Raw genomic sequence first — 23797 nt, 5'->3', positions numbered from 1 at the left:
CAAAAGCAGATGCCTCAGTGCGACGACAAGACAGGGTTAAGTACCTCGAGCCTGCGATACCACCTTTGAGACATCAACCAGCCAAACATGAGCAGTCGTAATGTTATCTTGACAGAGTTCAAGTCATAGCTCGGAGTCTAGACTTCAAAAACCTGGGGAATGATGATACGTCGGTAAACTCTATCTAAATTGGGCTAGACTGTGATAATGCTGCAACCGTCGGATCCTGATGGGCGGGACCAATGAAATCATGTGGATTACTTCCCCGCCCGTCGCTTCGAGGTCTCAGGGATGGTTTTTGGGTTGGTCGTGTTGATAGCGGTCCGCGCGGTTTGAGATAGTGGTCTTCAGCCTCAGTCGTTGGAGGGCGAAACAGTCCGAGGTTGGTATGATGTGAGACGAGAGTAATGACATGACTTGAGCGCCGGGCATAAGACTACGATACATATAATTAGAACTTCAATTACAATCTTCTCATTAATACACTCAATCACATCTTACAAAATATTTCATTGCATCTTGTAGCACCTCTCTGTGTCACTAAGCCAAACGGCTCAATTATAGCCTCAACTTATTCATACAAGCTCTTCACAACACGACATGCCTGGACGAACAGAAACGTCTCTCTCAATAGGCATCATCGGCTCCGGTCTTGGTGGTCTCTCCGCCGCCATCGCCCTCCGACGAGCCGGCCACCAAGTCACTCTCTACGAGCGCTACGACTTTGGTGGTGAAGTCGGTGCATCTCTCTCAGTTGCCTCTAATGGCTCTCGCTTCTTGGAAGAATGGGACGTTGACATTCCCGCTGCCAAGCCAGTCATCCTGCGCAACCTCATTCGCCATGACTATTCTACTGGAGAAGTCGAGGGCACATACCCTTTGGGAGACTATCGCGAACGCTTCGGCACAGACTACAACAACTTTCATCGAATCGATTTGCATAATCACCTCAAGGACACTGCTTTGTCGCAAAGTGGCAAAGGTCGACCTGCTGAGTTAAAGACATGGCACAAGGCATCAAAGCTTGACACTGAAACTGGTCATATCACTTTTGAGAATGGTAATGAGGCTACACATGATGCTATCATCTGTGCCGACGGTATCCGAAGTGTGATGCGTGAGCAGCTCGGCGTCATTCCAAACTTCGTGCCCAGCACATCTTGCTGTTATCGCTGTATCATCTACGCCAACAAGCTTCGCGATCTCGGTCTGGAGGAGTACATAAACAACGAGGCAATTGAGTTCTGGGGAGGTGACACCAAGACCAAGATCGTTCTGTCAGCATGCAGCGATAACAACGTTGTTTCATGCTACTGCTTCTACCCAGCTGAGAAGAATGACACCAAGGAAGATGGATGGAACATCTCCACTACCGGCGACATCCTTGCTTCTACATTCCCTGGGCTGGACCCCAAGCTCATCAAGCTCTTCCTCAACGCAGAAGACATCAAGATGTGGCGTCTATACAACCACGATCCTTATCCCTACTGGACAAAAGGCCGCTGCACACTGCTCGGTGATGCTGCGCATCCCATGATGCCTGACCAAAGTCAGGGCGCATGCATGGCAATCGAAGATGCAGGTGCTTTGGGTATTCTGTTCTCAGAGAAGTATTCAGACCTGACCGTTGAGCAGCGTCTCAAGTTGTATGAGGCGGAGCGAAAGCCACGTGCTACAAGATTGCAAGAAGCGAGCAAGCGTGCGAGAGAGAATCTGAATGAAAGGATTGGTTGGTCGAGCAAGAATACGAAGCCGGGTATGTTGACGATTGATGAGGTTTGTGCTTATGATATGCATGCTCATATCGCCGGGCTGGTCAATGATGCGGAAGTCTCTTCGTAGGGGTGACTTAGAGCTTGTGTATAGCCTGTTTAAAATAGTCCTCTCATTTCATAGCCTTTCAATTACATGTCTCACCAGTACAATTGCGTTTGTTCGTAATACTGTGCATTGTTATCAGTAGAGTGCTAATCCACCCATCTCCTCATATCGAATCCTAGCCCAGTTAACCATCGTCTCTGTTTCCCTTCTCTTCCAAACAGTCTCAACCAACTCACGGCTCTGATGTACATATCCAAATCCACAAGTCCGCTCCATAATCATCAGCCTGTCTTGCACCACCATCCTCTGCTCAAGACAATTGCATGCACCGCCTGCCATCACCAGAGGAAACAATAGGCAGCTCTCGAGAGGACTGCCATAACGGATCTTCTGTGCTGAGTCTAGAATGTGCTGGACACACTCGAATACTTTCTCTGTTAGAGAGTATCCTTCTGTGATTTGGTGAAGCCGGAGCCGGAGTGCCCATTCGTATGCAGTCGTTGCATGGAGTACGTCGTCATTTGTTGGTGACAGAGATGCAACAGCGCCAGCGAGTCCACCGTAATCATAGGCCCAATTATCCAGTCGGCCTTGAACCATTTCGGCTTCTTGGCGAAACAAGGCTTCCGATGCTTCATCAACCCTTGTTCCTCTCTTGCTAGCCAGGTTGTTCACACGATCGACCATGTGGAACAGTTCTTTCGGTATTCCATAAACTGCAGCATCGTCATTGCTAGAATCTTCAGTCGGCTCAGGTGTAGTGGTTACTGTCTTGTCATCTATCAGAGGAGGCTTGCAGGTACTTGTCGTTGCTGCACTGTCTAGAAAGCGTGCTAGCTTGACAAAGAACTTGAAGTGGCCTGCCAAATTACCACCAGTCTGGGACTTGACTGTTGACAGGAGTCGTTTTGCGCCCTGGAGGTGAAGCTTCCATCCTGCCGAGGTACCGTCGAACAGCTCCGACATACACAAAAGCAGACAAGACACCAGCGCAACATCCACTGAGCCCCCATCGACATGGGGTAGGAGACCGGCCAAAGATTGTGTCGCTTGCCCTTTGTGGTATAACGCCCTATCTCGCATGTCGGGTTGAAGCTTCTGCCAATGTGTTGCGCTCAAAGCGAGGACGCAATGCAGGATAAGCTGATTTGAGACGGCCATGGGTACGAGATAGCTGAGGTAGGGGTTTGATGTCGTGTTTGGATGCCTTGATAGCACTGAGGCGACAATATTTGAGTAGTGGTTTAGTAATGCTTTGTCGTGAGGAGATGTCATGTCCGGTACCAAGCTCGGCGTATACAGAGTCAGCGTGGTATTCGGTAGACTGTCTGGTGAGTCTTCAGCAACGGGAGGTGTTTCCGGGAGAATATCGAGCCAGCCTGAGTCAGTTGTCAAGTCCCAGGACAGTTCTGGCAATGTCCCCGTCATGTCAACGTCGGCACCATCTACAGGAACGGCTGTGGACATTTGGCACAGCAAGTCGGCGATACTCAGGTCCACGTTGGATTGGACTGAACCTGGTGAAGGATTTGGGCTTGGCGATGTCTCCGAAGATAGGTCGAGGACTTGTTCTGCGCTGAGCCATGATTCATTGGTCCAGCTGTTGAGCCTTGGTCTGCTTGCTCTCTCTGTCGGCCACGAACAGTCGAGGCAAAGTCTCCTGCAATCGCCACAGCTGGGTTTCCTATGACAAGGATGAGATCGGGCTCATCAAGACAAACGAGGTGGGGGCTTACCGCTCATCGCATTTCTTCTTACGCCTTTTGCACGTCAAACAACCTGTCTGTACCCTGCGTATTTTTGCTTTCGGCTGACCAACAGAAATCCCATTGCCACCATCCAGCCCAAGCTCTCCGGAAAACAAACCCGAGTATCCCTTCGGACGACATGGTAGACTCAACCTGCTGCACCGATCACATGGCACACCACCCTTGCAGCGCTGTTTGATCTCGGCGCATCGTAAGCAGGTATTACTCGATCGCTCGCGCGTCGCCATGATTTTGAGGTCAATGAGGAGGAGGAAAAGCTGGGGTAATGAAAGGGAGGAGGTATGGGTCACCCGGAATTACGAACCGGTTCCCTCGTTATCTTGATAGCGCGTGAGTGCTAGACTGTTAACAGCTAGTTTAGTGATATGGTATCCGTCATATCAGGCGCTACAGTGGTATCAAGCGGGGTAGATAGCGCTGTCGGGTATGGGGAGATAGGGCGCTAACAATGAAGTCTTCAGCGACCAGCCGTTGGTTGGCTTGAGCTACCAGTTAACTCTATGAGCATCGCAGGTTCATGTATTCCTTGCGCTCCCTCGGATTGATGATACACAGGCTCACGATATTGATGCTTATGACGTCTTTCAGTCTTTTAACAAAATGATTTAATTACACTATCTAAAGCTATAGCTCATGTAAAGCAGTCCGAATAGCACCAGCAGTCTGCAGAATAAACTCCTTCGCCTGCCAGAGATCCTTATCCATATGCATAAACGGATGCGGTACACCAGGGAACCTCTTCATCGTCACCTCATTCCCATGCTCAATCAACTTCATACCGTAAGCTTCACCTTCGTCTCTCAATGGATCTGCGCCAGCTGTGTAAATAACAGTCTTTGCAAGGTTGTTGAAGTTATCAGCCTTGAACAAGTTGCCGTAAATCGCGGGTATTTGCGCACGCTTCTCAGCGATCTCTTCGGGTGTTGAACCCAGGGAGCTCCATTTGAGCTTGTCGAACCAAGCTAGTCGGCCCCAATTGAGTGTTGGCGCATGCTCATTTTCTTGCATAGACTTGAAGGGTGAATCTGATGCTGAAGAGTATTGACTCAAATCGTCAATCACTGGTGTTCCAACAGCAACAAGCTTAAGAGGAATGCCTGCGTCACGCGCCATGTGTGCCAGCGCAAGACTGATGAATCCACCGGCTGAGACTCCACCGACGGAGATTCTCTCTGGATCAATACTGAATCGCTCAGCGCCCTTCTCGTAAATGTACTTGAGGGCAGCGAAACTATCGGTAACACCACATGGGAAAGCATTCTCAGGTACAAGGCGATATGCGACGTCAATGACTGCGACGCCAGCGACATTGCAGATATGCTTGCAAATATGACTCTCAGTATCAAGATCGCCCAGACCCCAACCGCCACCATGGTAGTCGATATGCACAGGCCATGGACCAGCAGTATCGGGCTCATACACTCTCACATCAAGAGTGATGTCTTCATGCGTGACGATTTGAGTATCGTATTGGCGCGCGACATCTGGTGCAGGGCCAGTGCCGTACGAGTAGAGAACTGAGTATTTCGATCGAAGGATGCCGAGGTCAATCGGTTTGAGGGGAGTGTTGGCGACGTTGTCGTTGTAGAGCTTCTCAAAGACAGGGTCGAGTTTGCCCTTCATCGAGGGATGAACAGGCTGGAGAGCCTCATGTTTGGTGTCTTGTGTCATGGTAATTGCTGTAAAGATTCGATATTGGGGGTGAATGGGTTGAGGATGCAATGAATCGGAAGCGAGATCAATTGACTCTTGAATGAATCTATTCTCACCTCCATCGCACCCAGTTCCGGCGCATGTTCCAATGTGAATTGCCTTGTCGCAAAGATCATTAATTTCCGCGGTCCCCGCTATCTACAGTGACAATTCGAGCTAGTCTGGCGCGCAATTGATGATGGTTTTCCGACGGTTGCATAACGGCGACTTCCGACGGACCCCTCACTGAGCTGGACGCACTGAACCGCGCTGCTGGGACCTCACTGTAACGCCGATCAGCCCTGATAAGAGCTTCCTTCATGACGTGTGATGCCGTCGCACTCACTTCAAATGCAAACGGACTCAAGGGTCAATCTGATATCATGAGAGAATAAACCCTGATATTTCCCCTCGTTCAAAGCGACAAGAATTACACAAACCCAAATTTTCGACTATTCTTTGTCAGCTCACGCGAATATCACCATGTCCAAAGACCGTAAGCCAGTTCTCATAATCGGCGCTGGAGTCGTTGGCCTTGTCCTCGCCCATGGCCTCAAGAAGGTAATCCACTTCCCCGAGTATTTCATCAATTGACGCACTGACATCGATCGCGAAGCTTGGCATTCCGTTCCAGATTTACGAACGCGACAGTCACATCAGCTCCCGCGGTCAAGGCTGGGCCATAACCCTCCATTGGGTCCTCCCGTTCCTCAGAGAACTCCTATCAGAAGAAGCGTTCAAGGACGTCGAATCAGTCCAAGTCGACCCAGAGGCCGACCGTCAAGGGCTTGGAAAATTCGTGTTCATCAACCTCGAGACCCTTGAGCCAAAGTTCCTTATCCCACCTGGCGACCGAAGACGCGTTAATAGAGAGAAGCTGCGCAAGGTCTTGCTTAAGAGCGTGTCTGATAATGTCAATTGGAATAAGCGACTTGCATCAATCGATGAGCGCGAGGATGGTGTTGTCGCTATGTTTGAGGATGGATCTCGAGCTGAAGGGTCTCTCATCGTTGGTGTTGAGGGTAGCAACTCAAGAACAAGAAAGTTCTTAGCACCAGAGTCATACCGTAATATTCGACTACCCGTACGATTTACCGGTGCTGCTCTAGATCTTACGCCAGAGCAGGTAAAGCCACTAAAAGATATCGATCCTCTTCTATTTCAAGGCTGTCATCCTGAAACAGGGACGTTCTTCTGGTTCAGTATGCTGGAAACGCCACTCGTCAACGGTAGCGCGGGAACAGATAACGAGCATTATCGCGTTCAGGTCATGATATCCTGGCCTATGAAGACACCAGAAGACGAAGTCAAAGCCACTGACGCGGAGCGCTTGGCATATATGAAGCAACGAGCAACAGAGTTCAATCCCGTGCTACGGGATACCGTGCAAAGGATCCCAGAGGGGTCTGAAGTCATCGAGATTGTCTTACAGGACTGGCCATGTCCACCTTGGGATAATCGCAGTGGTAGGATCACTCTGGCTGGCGATGCGGCGCATGCGATGACCATGTATCGAGGCGAAGCAGCGAACCATGGTATTCTTGACGCTTATCGGTTAACAAAAGCTCTGGAAGGAGCCTATCATAAAGGAAAGGGGTTAGGTGAAGTTATTGATGAGTATGAGGCGGAGTTAAGGGAGAGGACCAAAGTCGCCGTGTTGTTAAGTCGACAGGCTTGCTTGGATGCTCATGATTGGGCCGGATTAAATGAGAACTCGGCTGTTTTGAAGAAGAGGGCAATCGCGGGAGTTTAGTCATTATCAATCAACGCATCGATTAAAAAACGTTGACCCTGGAAGTGGTACAGGTCAGATGAGTTATATGCCAAATCTTAGTAGATCAACATGGTTCTGCAAAACGGGAGGCCAAAGCCCAGCTGTTGTCGTTTGATTCACTAGTCTGGTATCTTGCTGCTCTGTAAAACCTTCTGACACTTATGAGATTACATAAAATCGCTTTATTTCTGTTTTTTACATGGTATGCTGGGATTTTTGACTGTGTACAGGGTATGCTATGCTTAACAGCACCATTGCTGAGGCCACAGGCCAGTGACTGACCGTGGCCGATAACAGCTGTTATCGACGCTATCAGCTTAGCGATAACGATAAGGTAGGACTCAATAATCCGTCGCAAACTGTCAACAGATGACGATAGCGCCTGAACTGAGAGAAGTAAACCGAAAGCAAGTGAAGAACTTAGCGTAACTATCGAATAAAATGCTCAGCTGTTTGCTTATGCGGGTTTAACCTGTAGTACTCCAAGTAATAGACAATCTGCTTGTGACGTCATCTCAACATGAGGAGAATCAATCGGCTCTCGGACAAAATCGGCGCCGCTATCCGACTGTCATGAGAGTGGAGCGCGATCGGCGGGACCCGTCGCTGATTTGATCGAACGCGCTCCGGCGCTGCAGCCGTCGCAAAGTTACCATTGCGGCGGCCATGACAAGGCTAGACTAAAAGAAGCACAGGCGATGAATACCGCGGGTGAGCTGTCAATAGAATAGAATAGACCTCTGTATGTTCGATAATGACCGCCTTAATAGTCTTCAAACATTTCCAATCATAACCTGAACCTGATTTCCAGCGTTATCGCAACCATTCACTGGAGTTGTCGCTGCCAAAATGCCTTCAGCATATCCCAAGCCCATTCTGCCACCATCTCTTATCGCCGTTACTGGAGCCAATGGTTTCATAGCCCAACACTGTATTGCTCTTCTTTTATGTGAAGGATACAAGGTCTTGGGTACCGTCAGATCTCAGGCAAAAGTTGAGCAAGTTCTTGAACTACATGGCAGAGATCCCAATCTCTCTGTCAGAGTAGTTGAGAACATCACTTCCGTTGAATCATACATCTCAGCCTTTGGCTCCATTCGACCTGATGCAATTCTACACCTCGCTGCCCCTTTTCACTATGATACAACAGACTTGGAAAAAGACCTTATGATCCCTGCTGTCAAGGGTTCAACTGCCATCCTCAACGCAGCAAATCAGCTTGGTGGCGTCAAGCGCATTGTGCATACCAACTCATTTGCAGGTATCTACGATGCCTCGAAAGGACCGCAGCCGGGCAAGATTTATACTGCCAAAGATTGGTCTCCATTGACGTACGAGGATGGTGTAAATGCACCAGCTGCAGCAGTTGCGTACCGCGCCAGCAAGACCGTTGCTGAAAAGGTGGCGTGGAAGTGGATGGAAGAGAATCCAGCTGCACACTTTGATCTTGTAAGCTTGAACCCGGCTATGGTGTTTGGACCATTCCTGCAGGGTGCTGTCCCTAAGTCATCAGAACATCTCAACACCTCCAACCAAATCGTTTATAGTATTGTCTCCGCCGGCCAAGACGGCGAGATACCTGCCACCAGAGGCCCTGTCTGGGTTAGTGTTAAAGATGTAGCTCTTGCGCACCTTAAGGCTATTCAGGTTCCTGAAGCTAGTGGTGAAAGATATCTTCTTGCGGCGGGAGTGTACTGTAACCAAGAGATCGCTGATGTAGCACAAGAGGCTGCGGGGAAAAACAAGGATAAGATTCCCACGGGAACACCGGGGTTGAGGGAGGCTTCTACTCATTTTGGTGTAGATGCAAGTGCAACTGAGAAGGCCTTGGGCATCAAATGGCAGAGTTTGGACGATATGTTGTCTGGTTTGCTGCCGCAGCTATTTGAGATTCAGAAGAGGGACGAGTAGAGCTTTCCATAATAAGCTCGCGTAAATTGAAAGTTGGTATTCGCTTCTTTGACCACTCACATCGTGATGTGTTTCCCGCGGAATCAATTGCTGTTTCTGGCCCACGATTGATGTCATGTTAGTACACGTCTTCCCCGCAACTCCACGATCCCACCTTTTCGACACCATTACCAGGAACGGAAATTTACTCCTCCAGCTGCTTGGCGACCCATCTCAATTAGGAAGTGTTTCGCCGAAATGTGAATCCCGCGGGCAATTTATCTAACAATAGATATCCAATTCTGCTGAATATGGAGAGCATAGAGAAGTTTCATTGGTGCACATCTCAGTTATGCATCGGTGTTGTCGCCGCACTATTTGACCCTCTGAGTTGAACGGTTGAGATATAAGATCCGACTCCTCATGAATTCGAGATCAATCAACTCACCTTCATCCTAAACGCTATTGTAATCATGATCGGATTCATTCTCCTTGGGGCCGGCCTTGCAGCCCTCTTGATTCGTCTTTTCATTTATCCCATCATCTTGTATTTCATTGATCCCAAGGGTTTGAGGAAGTACGCAAACTTCTCTTGGCTTTCTCCTCTGACGGATCTGCGTCACTGTTATCTCAGTCACACTGGCACCCGATCCGAGACGCTCGCTGCTGAACATGATCGCCGCGACGAGCACATTCTCAGGATCGGACCCAACGCATTGTCATTCAGCCATCCACAGGCCGTCAGAGACATTTACGGTCATCAGACAAAGTGCACGAAAGATCACAAGGAGACAGTCCTAGCCGGAACGCATCGTAACTTGTTCGATGTTGTCGATAAAGGTGATCATAGCAGAAAAAGAAGACTCTTATCTGCTGCCTTTGCGACAAGGAACCTTGAGAAGTGGGAGTTCAAAGTTCAGTATACCACGCAGCGATTACTTGATGCTTTTGATCAACGATGCACGGGACCTCTAAAGCCAAACACCAATCCCGACCCTGAAGATCTCACAGTTGACTTCAACCACTGGATCAATCTCTGGACTATCGAAGCAATCAACTATATAGCTCTCTCCTCAAAGATGACTCTTCTCGAGACCGGTACAGATGAAGTCCTTGCCGAAAAACCCGACGGAACACTCTATCCGGCACGATACCGCCAAGCCCAGAACGCCGCAGCCATGTGCAAGTCTATCTTCGTCTGGGAGTATGAACTGTACCCATGGCTAGCCCGTATCTCGAAAGTCGTCCCCAATAAGTGGAAGAGCTACTGGGCCACCAGTGCACCGTGGGGAGATATTTGTTACCACCAAGCTAAAGACAGACTGAGGAGATATGAGGCAGGAGAAAAACTCGATGACTTCTTCTCGTGTCTAATGGTCAACAAGAATGGTATTCCCAACGAACTTGAGTGGGGAGAGATTGTCGCTGAGACCTCTGCTATCATCGATGCTGGAGCTGAGACTACAGCTATTGCCCTGACACATATCCTTCAACTTTTGATTAGTCATCCCAAGCAGATGCAAAGGTTAAGGGACGAAGTTGCTGCTGTTATGGATGAAGACGATATAATTGCGCCATTCGACAAAGTCAAAGACCTCCCATATCTCAAAGCCTGCCTCGACGAAGGCCTTCGTCTTATTCCACCTGTCAGCTCAGGCCTTCCACGACGAACACCACCTGAAGGCGCTAAAATCATGGACACCTGGATCCCAGGCGATACGTCTGTATCAATGACTATCTGGAGCGCTCATCACAACGAGGACATTTATCCTGAGCCATATGTCTTCAAACCGGAACGGTGGCTCAACCTGGAGGAACGAAAGAGGATGGAACCATTCTTCATCCCATTTTCAGCGGGCGCGAGAGGGTGCATCGGACGAAATATCTCGTATTTGGAACAGCAGATTGTATTGGCGACTTTGGTCCATCGTTATGACTTCGCGATGCCGACTAAGGATTTTACGGTTGACAGGTTCGAAGCCTTTAACTTGATCATGGGCAAGCTTCCGGTCAAGATTTGGCGAAGATAGTTCTCAAAAGCCGTAAATGTTAGAGTTGGGCATATAATTCGGATGCTTCATTTGTTACAGTGCCGTGTAAGCCTTGGGAATGTCACGCCTGATAGTAAGAACATCATCTCTCTTGACCCATTCACCGTCCATAGGCCTATAAGAACTTTTGACGAGGGAACAACGAATGGTCTAGTCGAATCAATACCTGCTACCGGTCATGTTATCTGGCATAGCCTCGTATTACTCCAACCAATCTTACGCGGTGAGGCTGGGCGCTGACGGTTCCCATCACAAGTCCATTCCGCTTACTGTATAATATACCAAAGCATTCCCAAGGGTAGTATTTCTTACATATCTCAGCTAAGCTTAAAATCTTGTGACTGATCAGATCCTTCTATATCACGTCATTTTCTACTTTGAGAAGCCGACTGGAATTGATGTTGACAAGGATTGGTTGATATAAATTGCGTTGTCCACCCGCTGAATAGAAGGAGAGCAAGCTTCAAGCAAAGACTTCTTGAATAATTAATTTCCCTGCCTTCTAAAATTACTATTTTTCAAAATGGATAGTTCTTCGAAGACGGGCTTCATGCGTGCTGTCCAGTGGGAGGGCAACGTTCGTGACATGTCTGTCAACATCATCCCACGCCCCAAGCTCATCGAACCAGAAGATGCAGTCGTGCGTATCACCACTTCCGCTATCTGTGGCTCTGATCTTCATATCTACCACGGTCTCTTCGGCACAGAAGAAAAGTTCGGCGTGGGTCATGAGGCCGTTGGCATCGTCGAGGAAGTCGGTCCAGCCGTGGACTTCTTCAAACCCGGTGATCGAGTTCTCATTCTGGCCTTCGCAGAGGATGGAAACTTACTACCCAAGCCTTCAATGCTTGTGACGGATCAGCCCATTATTGGCCTTGGTCTTGGTGGAATGTTCCATGGCGATACTGGGCTACAAGGTGAGATCAATTTCTTGGTTATCTTCATATTCATGCATCTGACATTTGTGAATAGCCGAGTATGCTCGTATTCCATGGGCTGATTCCTCAATGGCAAAACTCCCCGATAAGCTTGATGACAAGGAATGGCTACCTCTTACAGATGCCTTCCCTACTGGCTGGACTGCTCTTAACTTCTCTGGTTTTGAAGCTGGCGATACTGTCGCTGTATTCGGTGCTGGAGCCATCGGACTCATGGCTGCATACAGCGCCATAATTCGCGGGGCCGCTCATGTCTACGTAATTGACCATGTTGCCTCGCGCCTCGCCAAGGCTGCTTCCATTGGTGCGCAGCCCATCAACTTTACCCGCGGAGGCAAGGCATCTGATCAGATCCTTGCTTTGCGACCTCAGGGCGTTACCCGGGCTATTGACGCGGTGGGTGAAGTCTGCCTCAATGATGACTTAAAGCCGCAGCAGGACTACATTCTTCGTGAAGCTGTTAAGATCACTACCTCCGGTGGCGGTATTGGCGTCATCGGAGTACACATCACTGCATTGGTCAGCGAATTCGGTGGCAAAGGAATAGTTCATAAGCCTGACTTAAAGGCTGAGATCAAGTTTCCGATGGCTGAGGCCTGGATCAAGGGAATCCGTATCCAAGGTGGACTTGTGGATATCAAGGGGAACATCAAGGCTCTAGTGGAGCTTGTGAAGAGTGGAAGGGCAAGGCCTGGTTTCCTTTTCTCAAACGAGTACAGCTTGGAGGATGCACCAATTGCTTATAGAAGATTTGAGCAGTGGGAAGAAACGAAGGTGACATTGAAGGGAGCCCGCAAGCCAAGTGATGAACACACTTTGGAGATACGCAATGGTAGCAACGGAGCTCAAGGAGCCAATGGTGCATAAAGAATGGCAAAGATATGGAACTATTCATGTATTTCCAAGGAGAGTCAGTAGAAGGAGATAGCTTTGAAAGTATAGTTGATTGGAAATGTAAGTCACTGGGATACTCAGCCGCATTTCGCTGGAACGTGCCAGACGTAGCCGAAATATTCTCAGCGTACTTCAATGAGGCGACATTATACCTAACGCCGTAGGATGATAGTCACTGGCCATGATCAAGTGTCATGACACAATATGGAAGAAATAGCGGTAATAGACGAAGTGCCACTTGGATGCTAGTTTACCTAAACCGTCAAGAGCGCAGAAGAGATTAAGATGAAAGCGTGGGAGACATCAAATTAGTAATGTTATTTTAAATTTGTACCCCATCGATGACAGCCTCAGTTCGACCTTGGTGACACTTGTACCATTTGAAGAACAGTGATATTCCGATCACGAGACAACACGAAGATTTACGTCGTGCAGAACTTCGTTTAGGTACCTCGTCTAAAGCATAAACGGTATTGTAAACATTACATGAAGCCTTCAGCTTTCAACGCAAACCAATTAGCTCTAGCTGGGCGCATTTATACCTAGGTAATGATGAGTTTCTTTTGATACATTAAAATCGGTACCAATTGTTCTGTCTTTTGAAGAATGGGACTATATAGGGCACAATGGAATAAGCGACTTCGATCTCCCTGAAGCGGCTTTGAAGTCGAGGCCGATCCATGCGTGTATAAAGACGGAACCCGAATATCGCGGGAAGTCTGTTTCTGAATTATCGTTATAGGGTCTTACAAGTGACTAAGGAGAATGCAAGAAAGCCTGTGTAATGTGCTACGATTGAGGGGAAGACAGCCGAGTCAATACGTTGGATGCATGCTCAAGTTGCGCAGAGGTGTTGGTGCATCAATCAGGGCCGTTCTACGGTGCAGTGCCACTTCATGCATCATTCAAATATTCCGGGAAAGAGGTGTGTGAATCTCTCAGAGTTGAGATAAATATAAAGGAAAGGCCATGGGCTACTATTGAGACGGGGTAAAGAGCCCTTCGGCAACTAAGTGTTGCAACTCCAGACCATTGTCTTTCCTTTTCACTCGCTGCCATCAGTACACGGGATATACAATGCCGTCCCCACCCGAACACACGCTATTCTACACCCTCACCGTCCAGGCCCTATGCTTTACCCTTGCCGTTGTCTTCATCGTTCTGATATATGCATGGCTCGCGTATCTTCTCGGTAATGGCAGCCTTCGTCATGTCCCTGGTCCATGGTATTGTAAGGTCTCCAACATTCCGCTGAGTATATATGAGATCTTATGTCGTCGCAGCGACATTATTCTCGACTTGCACAAGAAGTACGGACCTGTAGTCCAAATTGCACCAAATGAGGTATCGGTAGCCGATTTGGAAGCCACCAAACAGATCTATGGAACAAAGGATCGTTGTGCCAAGAGCGACTACTTTGACCACTTTATGGGGTATGGCAGGCGTTCCATATTTGCGACCAAGCCCTATGAGGGCCATCGGATCAAGCGCAAGTACACTTCATCATTCTATCAAGCAAAAGCTATATACAAGCTTCCGGAGATTGAGGAGCATATCAAGTCCCGCTCTCTGGCAATACTGGATCAAGTCCGAAACGGCGAATATGTTGATGCTTTCAGCCTTACGTCGTGGTACGCATTGGACAACATAACGTTCTTAGTTTTCGGACCCAATCATGGAACTCATTCGGTGGACCAGACGTGCACCGAACGTGAAATCCTTGAGGGGTTGAAGTATCAACAGTTCATCGGCCCATTTCGTTACAGGTGCCCTCGGTTGTACAACTACGCTTCTCTTCTATTGCAGAGAGCTAGCTCTCGTTTCCGATACCTCTCAGCAGATGGAAAATTCCCGACTTGGTGCGAGAAAAAGCTTTTCGCTGCTCTCAAAGACCCGCGCTTGAATGAAACTCACTCTCTGGTACGTCATCTTTGGGAACTCAAACAGGATGATACAAACACTGGGTCTATCGATGTGCCTTACATGGCCGCAGAGGTCCTCGACAACATCGACGCTGCCGAGGCTACTATCGGAGTGACGGCGACATAGCTCATTTGGAAACTAACTGAGGCGCCAGAGTGGCAGGATAAGATACGCCAAGAGCTGTCTGCCTTGCCGAAGCAAGACGATGGATGTCCGTCATTCGCAGATATTGATACTCGGGTCCCGTCACTCGAGGCATGTCTCCGTGAGGTTTACCGCCTGCATCCATCCTCAAGTGGGAAGAACGAAAGGTTGGTGCCTTTAGGAGGCCGCACACTGGCAAAAGTGTTTGTACCCGAGCATACTGTTGTCACATCTTCAGTTCTGGCGTTGCACTATGATGGAGAGGTCTACTCTGACCCTGATAGGTTCCTCCCATGTAGGTGGATCGACGGGAGTGAAGAGCAGCGAAAGGTTCTTGATTCACAGTTAATCCCTTTCGGTTATGGCGGAAGAGTCTGTTTGGGAAAGGCGTTGGCAACTATGGAACTCAAGCTACTCATAGCAAGTTTGTATCTTGAACATGAGAGCCTGGCAACATTAGCGACCAATGCTGTGTCCATGAAGTAGTGTAGTACTCATGACGCGGTGCCGAGAGGTTTGCAATGCGTAGTCAGGTTCAGAAGGATGAAGGATAATGCAACGCTGGAATGAGGGCTACTGAATATTGACAACTGGCATGCTGTTTGGACGTTACCTCCTAGTGAAGTAAGCCTTACGTATATTACGAAATACGTCCACGTCATGCGGCTCATCACCAACATCTATGTGATACAACGCAAATTAGAATAAAGGAAATGTTTATTGACTAAGATAGATGTTTAGAAGCCACGAGCCCCGGTGTTCGCGCTTCCTTTAACTTCGTGTGAGCCTCGTCCAAGTAGGACACTTCAAACCAAAGAAAGATAACCCAATCAGTAATAAGACAAACCAGTTGAGGTACCCAACTGTCACACTATGGCAATTGCAAAAAGCATGGATCAAAATGCCTATCGATAAGACTATCACTCGTAGAAGACAAGAAGCCGCTTCTGCGACTCCATTGAGCAAACCAAGCTTTCGAGAACTGGGAGATACCTCTTGCAAGCCAACGTAGACTGCCGTAACTACCATGTAGACAGCAGGCCCCATGGTTGTCATCACGCCCAAAACGACGCGAAATATGAAGAAACCAGCTTCGCTACCAGGGCGAACAAATGCGTTCATGATGCTGAAACTCAGGAAGAGGAAAGGAAAAAGAGTCGGGCTTGATGAGATGATGTTCTGTGTACCAAAGCGTCGGTATAAAGCTGGGTATATCAAAAACAGCCAGCACGCTGCGAAAGCGCTCTGACAGATCATGTACAGCGTAGTTTCGTGACCCGGGAATTCCAGGCCGCCTTGGCTAATGTCTGTGTATAGTGCGAGGGTTGCCACGGCCGTGAAAGCAGATCCAAGCAGGCTAATATTGACAAAAGACGAAGGTGTGTTGCCAACACCACGAGACTCGATTAACTGACAGAGGAATGCCCAGGTTGGGAGCAGGGAATTCGTAGATGAAGTGTCATCCACGACTCCATTGACCTTTTGTTGGGCATCGTCCACGAACAGTGTAATGACTATAGCGCAAGTTACACTCATGGCACCAATGGTGATTCCTGGAAGACAAAACGGATATTTCTCAAGAAAAGAAACTGTTTTGAGGATAGTCAAGTATTGACTGACATGATTGACAAGGGCATGACCAATAATAAGTCCAGAGACCATTCCAATGTTGCCAGCAAAGGAAAATAGGCTGAATCCACAAGTAGCATCTGTCTCTGTCATGCACTGTTTCCCGATCATAGCGCGGATGACGACGTCACCACCTGACACCGTTCCCATGAAGCATCGACAAAGCGCCATTTGCCAGTGCGACGAAGTAAAGCCGAAGATCAGCGAGCTGATAGCCGTGCCAAGAAGACTGAAAATGAGTATCGTCTTGCCACCAAACCTATCCGCCATGGTGCCCCAAAATATCGATGTCAGGGCCTGCGCAGCCAAGAATAGTGCTTCAAAAAAAGCCTACATAGACACCGATATCAGTGGCCCGTGAACTGCCATCGTGCTCTACCATCAGAGCTACGTATGGGAAGATGGAGAAGTATGCCATCGTCACCATTAAACGCGCGTAGCACAGGAGGGGAATCTGTATCTTGGTTCGCAAGCTTTTCTTTGTCCCTCTGCGCCTCCTGTTTCAGAGAATCAGAGGAGGGAAGTTGGTCAAGCTGCTGTAGGACATTGACACTCGATTAGAGGAAAACAGAGGCGTAGTCGAGTTCATCTTTACCAACTGAGCTGGATAGGCAGCCAGTACCCATTACATCGGTCAGATGTTAAAGTACGTTTGCTCAAGGGTGCTGGCCTGTCCCTCCGTTTGAGCAACGCGAGGGACGAAAGAAAGATGAGGGATTTCGGTAATGGAGACGAAACATAGCTAGAGATATGGGCCGAAGAAAAAAGGTCTAACAGCTTTTATAGTCTTGGAATGTCGTGAAATGATATCAGAATATTGTTGGAACAAGCTAATAGTGATGATTGGTTATATTGGGCGTAACACGGGTTTTGAAAAGTCAAATTGGTGAAACCGAAGGTAGTCACTGAGCTGACGAATGGTCGAGACTTAAACAAAAAACCGTCTAAGACCAGCATGATAATATCACTGGCTAACAAAGTTTTAAGCTTTTGACTATGAATTATCCCAGCAAGACACACAAGAGGCAAAAAGGTTCAATCAAGATAACTGGAAATGCGACTTGCCAAGGGAAACTATACTGCCCCGGTGCCCAGTTCCTCCGGCGAAGGTAATGAGAATGTCTCATCATAGGACCCTGGCTAGCTACTGTTTTGTGCCTGACAGTGTATACGAAATGAGGTTTTATCTTTCATTAGTTGCCTTCGGCTATGTTGCGCAGATACCGAAAAGGTTTAAACAAACTTTGTAGGACTTCTAAACAAAACTTGCCTCTACGGTAGCATATTCTCTAGCTTGGCACAAGTATATGGCTGCAGCCAGATCAGTTCGCGGTGAACTGTTCCTATTATCATTTTGATTCAGTTCATTTTCTGTAGTTCAATATCACTAGCCCTTCAAATCAAATCTATGGTAAATCGTGATTCAATTACCTTCGATTCGAAAGGGAGCAAGTTCCCAGGCTGTCACTTGTTCCCAATGTATCTTCAGTGGGGTTTAGACCGATATCGGGCTTTGATCTGTCAATTGGTATTTCGGCCTATCGCTGCGGATGTTTGTGAGAGCATTATTGGCATAATATTTTATTCAGTGGATTATTGATCCTTCGGCTGGAAAGAGGATCGAAAGAGTCATTCAGGTTGACAAGCTGAGTCATTGAGCCCCGCAAGCAATTCAGCACAAACTCCACCTGTCATGAATAGGGCGCGGAGCTACTTCATGAGGAGATTAGTATAAATAAGATGGAACCCTCGAAAAGTCCAGTAATCTGAAAGATTACTACGTGATCGTTACTCCTTTGAGGAATTGTACATTGAGTATCTCTACCAACATTGAAGATTCGTTATTCGAGATGGCCTCCTCACCAGAAATTCGTCCTGCGTCTTCTCAAGGTACTTAGTTGTAAAGTCAACTATTGGTCCCACTACTAATTCTTAACGTAGATGTTCCTACTATCTTGAGTTTAATCCGTGCTGGCGCAGAAGAGCAAGCACCAGGAACCTTCGTCACTGCAACTGAAGAGCGTCTCGCAAAGACACTCCACTTGTCAGACGTCACCGACTCTTCCGAGTACCGTATCGGACATCCCATCCTAGCCTTCTCACCAGATGCGAAGCCCGCTGGATTGTTGATCTACTTCTTCAACTATACGACGTGGGGAGCTGCTCCTGGAGTCTGCATGGAGGAGATTTATGTCGTCCCGGAATACAGACCTCACGGATACGCGCGGAAGTTGGTCGAAGCTATGACATCAGCGGCTAAGAAAGCGGGTTGCGTAAAAATGGAGTGGCTCTGCTTGAAGGATAACGCGAGAGCACTGAGATTTTATGAGAAGCTTGGGGCCAAGCGAATGGAGGATTGGACGGTGCTGAAGGTTGATGAGGCTGGAATGGATCGTTTGCTATAGTGATCACGGTTGGCGACGCCCACCAGTAAGAGAAGTATATGTGTAGCCATAGATAACAAGTAATTATGCCCCCAGTTTCAGTCAATAGGCGAAAGTTCGTGTACAAGAAAGAGGCTTGGAGTATTAGACGCCAGAATCCTCTTGCTCAATCGACGACTCGCTCTGGAAAGTACTCCAGCCATCGCAAACATCCGACACATAGCTCGATGTAGAGATGTTAGCAATCTCACTTGAACGCTCGAGGAACTGTAACGCAAATCCCTCAGATGTATGCCAACCTAAAGTTTCACAAAGTCAGTAATGCTCCAAATTCATGCTGATCTTGGCTCACCAATATGACAGTGGCATAGCCAAACGCCAGGGTTGTCAGTCTCCCAGGCCATAACAAGATACCCGTTAGCTGGCAGCATAGCCGTGTCTCGTCGAGGAGGGTTATCTGTGTTCAGGGTGATGGAAGAAGAATAAGTTCCCGTTCCTTGAGCCAAGATAAAGAAGTCATGTCCGTGGAGATGAATGGGATGGGGCACTGGTAGAGCCGTCTCAACAACGAAGTAAACCCATTGGTTTCCCTCGCTGAGTTCAATCACCGCATCATCGGTCTCAAAGTCCGTTGTGTCATTGAGGACCTGAGCCAGTGTAGGGTTTGCCCAGTCCACCAACATACTGGTGCTGTTGAGCATCCATTTGAACAGGCCAGCTGTGTTCTTGCCAACTGTAGCCGTCTCAAGATCATTCCAATTGGCATCTTCAACTGTCTTGGATATGTATGGTACAATGTTATCCGTCTCGTCATCGCAACCGTCAGTGTAGTCGTAGGCAGTAGTGGACGGCGTACCGGGGCTGTCTCCATAATAGACAATGCCCTTGATGTTATCGGTGGAGTCGTTATCGGAGCAGGCGGCTTGCGGGATGGCGCGCATCCAGAAGTTGTCGGCGACGTCAGCTTGATCCGCAGTGACTATGATGTCGTAGCGTTGGCCTACAGAGGTTAGCTAATTGCAAAAGGATGAATTAATAACAGTTTTACCCATGCCCAAGTCCAGAACTGTGGTTTCGAAAGGCTCAATCGGTACAAGGTCTGCTGCGATCACAGTCAAGGTATGGTTGTCAATCGAGAACTTCCAGTGAGTGTCAACTGCTGCATTGACAAGTCTCATACGGTAAGAAGTGCCAGACTCAAAAGAGACATTGAAGCGAGTGCCTGTTTGAGAAGAGCTGTCGTCGTCCCCGTATACGTTTGTACCGTTGATGAGACCATTGTCCAAGGTGGGAGGTCCATTGGTCTCAGCTGAACTATACAACTCATCAACGGTCTGATGGTCCCAGTCATTGAGAAACACCATGCCAAGATCCTCATCGTAGTCTGCCGTGGCAGGCCCGTTGATGATGATACCGCCGAAGATGCCTTGCCACGCCTGCAGAGCCCAGTGGGAGTGATACCAAGTCGAGCCATACTGGGTGGCCTTCCAGGTATAAGTCACTGACTCCCCAACAGCAAGGGGGCATTGAGTAATAGATGAGACACCATCATACTGGTTGGTGTAGTTCTGACGAATACCATGCCAGTGCATGCTTGTACCATTCAGAGAAGTGCTGAGAGAATTGGTAACGTGAATGACAACAGTGTCACCCCAGTCAGCAAAGAGAGTAGGTCCAGGAATGGTACCGTTGACGGCCATGGCCGAACGAGAGTAGCCATCAGGGGCAACAGTAACATCTGTCAGCTCTAGCCAGTACTCCCGAGTGACGCCGGTATCTACAGCTTCAGTGCTGTAGTCTGTGTCGATGGAGTAATCGCACCACTCTGAGCGAGTAGAAGCAGTGTTGCCGCTACAAGCGCGGCGGTTCAGCTGATGAAGAGGGCTTCGAGCGTAAACTTGGCTGAGGCAGAGAATGCCAGCCGGGAGAAATTGCAAGAGCTTCATTTCTGCCGACACAGGCTGAATCTCAACCAAGGACTTCAAATACAGAGGATTATGATGGTAAATGAGATAACAAAGAGATTCGAATGATTTGTTTTATTTTTCACTTCTATTCTGCCACTTCAGCCCATTCTTAAATATTACAACCCAGCCCTCAAGCTGTCCGTTTCGGAAGCTCATCTGCCCATCGTAAAAGAGACCTATCATTCTGCAAAGGACTTCTCGTGTCACGGACCTCTTACAGATAGAGTATTAAGACGAGTCGTCGTCACTGTAAGAAATGAAGCCACTCGGCGATATCACAACTGCCGGGATAGTCACGGAGATTTACAACCACCGGCCGCCCACATTCCGTGGCATCCGCATAGGCTTAAAAAGAACTTTATGAGCGGAGCGATCTCGTGAGTAGATAATAAGCGCCGAAGAATAAATGGTATTGGCTGAAGGACAAATCTATCGTCACATCGGGGCGGGCTGGTCCGTCTGGAGCAGGCCAGGGACAGGAAGGGTTGTGGCTCGCCACGTATCCGCGTCAGCGTTTCGTCGGCATGAAGGCCTTGAAACGTCTATAAATAATCCGTTATACCGATTACGTATTCAATGGGGCCCGTCTTGTGGGTTCACAGCCACAACCCCGTATTGGTCTATTAACGCATCTTGTTATCATATAATCTAGTTAGTTGCCCCATTCTTCTCCATCACATCGGCGATACAGTACTCAGGAAAATGCATAAGTTTAGACTCACTACTTTTGCAGCGTCGTTCTTGGCGACTGCAGCTACTGCAGCTAGCAACACCGGTCCCTTTTCTCTTTACGCTTATGGAACTGGGGTCGGTGGCCTTCCTATCTTTTCCTCTGGCGGTATGTTGTTTGTCCATCGCTCCGTGAATCATGCTTATAGAAACCATTAGATGAGGTCTTTGTTGGCAACTTCAGCAAGGTCGACGACTCTGAGGCCGCCCCGATTCAGTGTAAGTAACGTGCCTTTCCAGCTTGAATCTTGTTGACACCACTCAGTTACCGTGGGAGATGATGCATGGAATGCCTCTCCAAACACGACTGGCTATGCAAAAGGGCGTGAGCCGAGCTGGTCCAACTACACTTTCGCTGTTCCGGGACCGTCATCGTCTTCTCATAGCGTCAAACTGATCAATAGCACAACCAATACAGGTGGTTATGTATCTGATTTGACGTTCTATGGCACTTTTGTCATGGTCGAAGAGAATGGACAGATGGTCTCACTTTGGTATGCCACGCCATCAGAGATCGATGGTGTTTATGCCATTGGTTGGAATGCTTCAGATGCTGGCCAATCTGATGATAAGGTCGCCATTACACTGAAGAGGACTCCGCCGTCAAACCCTACTCCCAAGGATCAGTGAGTCACTGAATGATATCTTAGTGACAGGGTGTACTCTTGAAGGATTATCCGCAGCGCTCATGACTTCCTACGATGTATCTTTGGGAGTGGAGGAGCTTTCTCGGAAAAGCTAGAGGTTCGAAACAAACTTTCAGTTCTTGAGGAGAAGTCTATTAGTCTGAGATCAATATAGAAAAGGCCTATAATACGCACCGAAGGTCCTAGGTCCAAACAGTATTCGGTAGGCACTTAATGAAGTCTCAGGGAGCAAGGAAACTTCTGGCCCCTAGTATAGACGGCAAAAACAAGTACTCTAAGGCTCTTCTGAATCTATCCTAAGTTTGTCCAATACTTCTATCATGTGTAAAAGATGTCCAAAGTTTTCTTGCTTCCCTTTGTGAAGAAGAACGCGAGAACGAAGGAATGGAGATTAGTATTACGATAATTCGAGTCTTGATTACTGTGGCTATACACTACTGTCGTATAGATTTGAAGGCTTTACATCTCTCGACTGGTGAAGAGAAAACAGAGTTACTGGGCAAAGTTTAAACCGGGCTAGCCATCTGAATGTCTTGACTCGGTTAGTCTTGAGATAATATTAGAGTTTCTGAAGTCACGTGTGAGACATCGAGCTGCCATACAGAGAACGGCATGACTATGTTTCTCTTTTCTGGCATTTCAATCTTGTAATATTCACTAATCTTCAGCGTCATTAAATCTCCTGCGATTGTTCTGACTATGGAAGCACCCAAGGCAGTCAGGTGGACAACCCCGACAGCAACCCCATCCCTGGGTACTGGTCGAGTTGTCTTTACCGCCGGAAGCACTATCGCCATTGACGCACCTGCTAAAGAAGTCTTCGACACCATCGTTGACTTCAGAAGATACAGCGAGTGGAACACTTGGACTCCCAGACTCACATTCACCGACAGTGAAGCTTCAGATGCGGTGAAACCAGGAGCCAGCGGGATTCTGGAAACTCTGACCGACAGCGGCGGCGACATTTTGAAAATTCCAATTGAGGTACAATCCTACTGTAAGAATAAATGCTGTAGAGTCTTTCTGACAATATATAGATTCTGGACTTAAGCTATGGCGAGGAAGAGTGCAAGCTGGCTTGGAAAAGCAAGTATCTACCCTGGTGGGCTGCAACCATTGAGCGGGTACAAACTGTCACGCCCAAGGGGCCAGATGCATGTGAAATCAAGAACTGGGAGTCTATGAGTGGTCTCGCAGCATATGCGATGAAGCTCTCATGGGTATCGAAACAGCTTGGAGCGGCTAACGTACGATACCTTGATGAACTTGCGGCTTTTGTAAAAAAAACTGTTGCAAGTCAGGACGTGCCAGCGACGGCTTGATAGTGACACGGTTGGGCTTCGGGACAATAATGAGGGTGAAAGAGGAACAGGAAGCACGGAAGCTGAACGTAAACAGAAATCATGCTGCTTGAACGCTACGACAGCACCGGCAGTTTTGTTGAGAAGCTACGCACAAGTACTTGCACTTAGACTCAGCGCCCGGGTTCACATAGTGACAATGCGACATTCACGGTCTAATCATTGAAGTTATGCTATAAAAGGC

The 23797-nt window shown here is 48.2% G+C and overlaps 11 protein-coding genes across 11 annotated transcripts; 8 read left to right on the top strand and 3 right to left on the bottom strand.

The window, feature by feature from the left end:
* Nucleotides 1–600: 600 nt before the first annotated feature.
* FOBCDRAFT_147498 (uncharacterized protein) lies at nucleotides 601–1842 on the top strand (the record flags this gene model as incomplete). Its single annotated transcript, XM_031192572.2, has 1 exon — nucleotides 601–1842. The coding sequence occupies one exon, from the start codon at nucleotides 601–603 to the stop codon at nucleotides 1840–1842; it is 1242 nt and encodes a 413-aa protein (XP_031031418.2).
* Nucleotides 1843–1936: 94 nt separating this feature from the next.
* On the bottom strand, nucleotides 1937–5261 carry FOBCDRAFT_254074 (Alpha/Beta hydrolase protein; the record flags this gene model as incomplete). The annotated part of the gene is made up of 6 exons (XM_059611082.1): nucleotides 1937–2411; nucleotides 2464–3355; nucleotides 3388–3552; nucleotides 3611–3697; nucleotides 3891–3927; nucleotides 4247–5261. The coding sequence occupies 6 exons, from the start codon at nucleotides 5259–5261 to the stop codon at nucleotides 2259–2261; spliced, it is 2349 nt and encodes a 782-aa protein (XP_059466204.1). The 3' UTR covers nucleotides 1937–2258.
* Nucleotides 5262–5765: 504 nt separating this feature from the next.
* Nucleotides 5766–7035, top strand: FOBCDRAFT_265449 (uncharacterized protein; the record flags this gene model as incomplete). The annotated part of the gene is made up of 2 exons (XM_059611353.1): nucleotides 5766–5843; nucleotides 5917–7035. 2 exons carry the CDS (start codon nucleotides 5766–5768, stop codon nucleotides 7033–7035), a joined length of 1197 nt encoding a protein of 398 aa, XP_059466203.1.
* An 870-nt stretch (nucleotides 7036–7905) lies between these two features.
* Nucleotides 7906–8967, top strand: FOBCDRAFT_147459 (uncharacterized protein; the record flags this gene model as incomplete). Its single annotated transcript, XM_031192568.2, has 1 exon — nucleotides 7906–8967. One exon carries the CDS (start codon nucleotides 7906–7908, stop codon nucleotides 8965–8967), a length of 1062 nt encoding a protein of 353 aa, XP_031031414.2.
* A 452-nt stretch (nucleotides 8968–9419) lies between these two features.
* Nucleotides 9420–10976, top strand: FOBCDRAFT_147996 (cytochrome P450; the record flags this gene model as incomplete). The annotated part of the gene is made up of 1 exon (XM_059608272.1): nucleotides 9420–10976. The coding sequence occupies one exon, from the start codon at nucleotides 9420–9422 to the stop codon at nucleotides 10974–10976; it is 1557 nt and encodes a 518-aa protein (XP_059468062.1).
* Nucleotides 10977–11520: 544 nt separating this feature from the next.
* On the top strand, nucleotides 11521–12802 carry FOBCDRAFT_281385 (uncharacterized protein; the record flags this gene model as incomplete). The annotated part of the gene is made up of 2 exons (XM_031192566.3): nucleotides 11521–11914; nucleotides 11970–12802. 2 exons carry the CDS (start codon nucleotides 11521–11523, stop codon nucleotides 12800–12802), a joined length of 1227 nt encoding a protein of 408 aa, XP_031031412.3.
* A 1237-nt stretch (nucleotides 12803–14039) lies between these two features.
* FOBCDRAFT_245179 (cytochrome P450) lies at nucleotides 14040–15382 on the top strand (the record flags this gene model as incomplete). Its single annotated transcript, XM_059610664.1, has 3 exons — nucleotides 14040–14060; nucleotides 14138–14824; nucleotides 14879–15382. The coding sequence occupies 3 exons, from the start codon at nucleotides 14040–14042 to the stop codon at nucleotides 15380–15382; spliced, it is 1212 nt and encodes a 403-aa protein (XP_059466202.1).
* Nucleotides 15383–15667: 285 nt separating this feature from the next.
* On the bottom strand, nucleotides 15668–17114 carry FOBCDRAFT_245178 (major facilitator superfamily domain-containing protein; the record flags this gene model as incomplete). Its single annotated transcript, XM_059610663.1, has 3 exons — nucleotides 15668–16822; nucleotides 16860–17022; nucleotides 17071–17114. 3 exons carry the CDS (start codon nucleotides 17112–17114, stop codon nucleotides 15668–15670), a joined length of 1362 nt encoding a protein of 453 aa, XP_059466201.1.
* Nucleotides 17115–18315: 1201 nt separating this feature from the next.
* Nucleotides 18316–18971, top strand: FOBCDRAFT_324316 (acyl-CoA N-acyltransferase). The gene is made up of 2 exons (XM_031192563.3): nucleotides 18316–18415; nucleotides 18467–18971. The coding sequence occupies exons 1-2, from the start codon at nucleotides 18376–18378 to the stop codon at nucleotides 18928–18930; spliced, it is 504 nt and encodes a 167-aa protein (XP_031031409.2). The 5' UTR covers nucleotides 18316–18375; the 3' UTR covers nucleotides 18931–18971.
* An 82-nt stretch (nucleotides 18972–19053) lies between these two features.
* Nucleotides 19054–20855, bottom strand: FOBCDRAFT_281381 (Cupredoxin; the record flags this gene model as incomplete). The annotated part of the gene is made up of 3 exons (XM_031192562.2): nucleotides 19054–19208; nucleotides 19262–19909; nucleotides 19958–20855. The coding sequence occupies 3 exons, from the start codon at nucleotides 20853–20855 to the stop codon at nucleotides 19054–19056; spliced, it is 1701 nt and encodes a 566-aa protein (XP_031031408.2).
* Nucleotides 20856–21578: 723 nt separating this feature from the next.
* Nucleotides 21579–23772, top strand: FOBCDRAFT_265447 (uncharacterized protein; the record flags this gene model as incomplete). The annotated part of the gene is made up of 6 exons (XM_054707530.2): nucleotides 21579–21714; nucleotides 21765–21824; nucleotides 21871–22231; nucleotides 22701–22727; nucleotides 22921–23236; nucleotides 23290–23772. The coding sequence occupies 6 exons, from the start codon at nucleotides 21579–21581 to the stop codon at nucleotides 23572–23574; spliced, it is 1185 nt and encodes a 394-aa protein (XP_054563505.2). The 3' UTR covers nucleotides 23575–23772.
* Between the last annotated feature and the right edge of the window lie 25 nt (nucleotides 23773–23797).

The sequence above is a fragment of the Fusarium oxysporum genome, chromosome XI (assembly GCF_013085055.1).
Source record: "Fusarium oxysporum Fo47 chromosome XI, complete sequence".
NCBI lineage: Eukaryota > Fungi > Ascomycota > Sordariomycetes > Hypocreales > Nectriaceae > Fusarium > Fusarium oxysporum.
Note: the sequence above shows the minus strand (reverse complement) of the source record. Positions and strands in the feature narration are given on the sequence as shown.

Excerpts from the sequence above, each read along its gene's own strand:
- FOBCDRAFT_324316 (XM_031192563.3), top strand. The coding sequence starts at position 18,376 with ATGGCCTCCTCACCAGAAATTCGTCCTGCGTCTTCTCAAG. Across the intron at positions 18,416-18,466 it reads TCGTCCTGCGTCTTCTCAAG|ATGTTCCTACTATCTTGAGT; the intron begins GTACTTAGTTGT and ends TTCTTAACGTAG.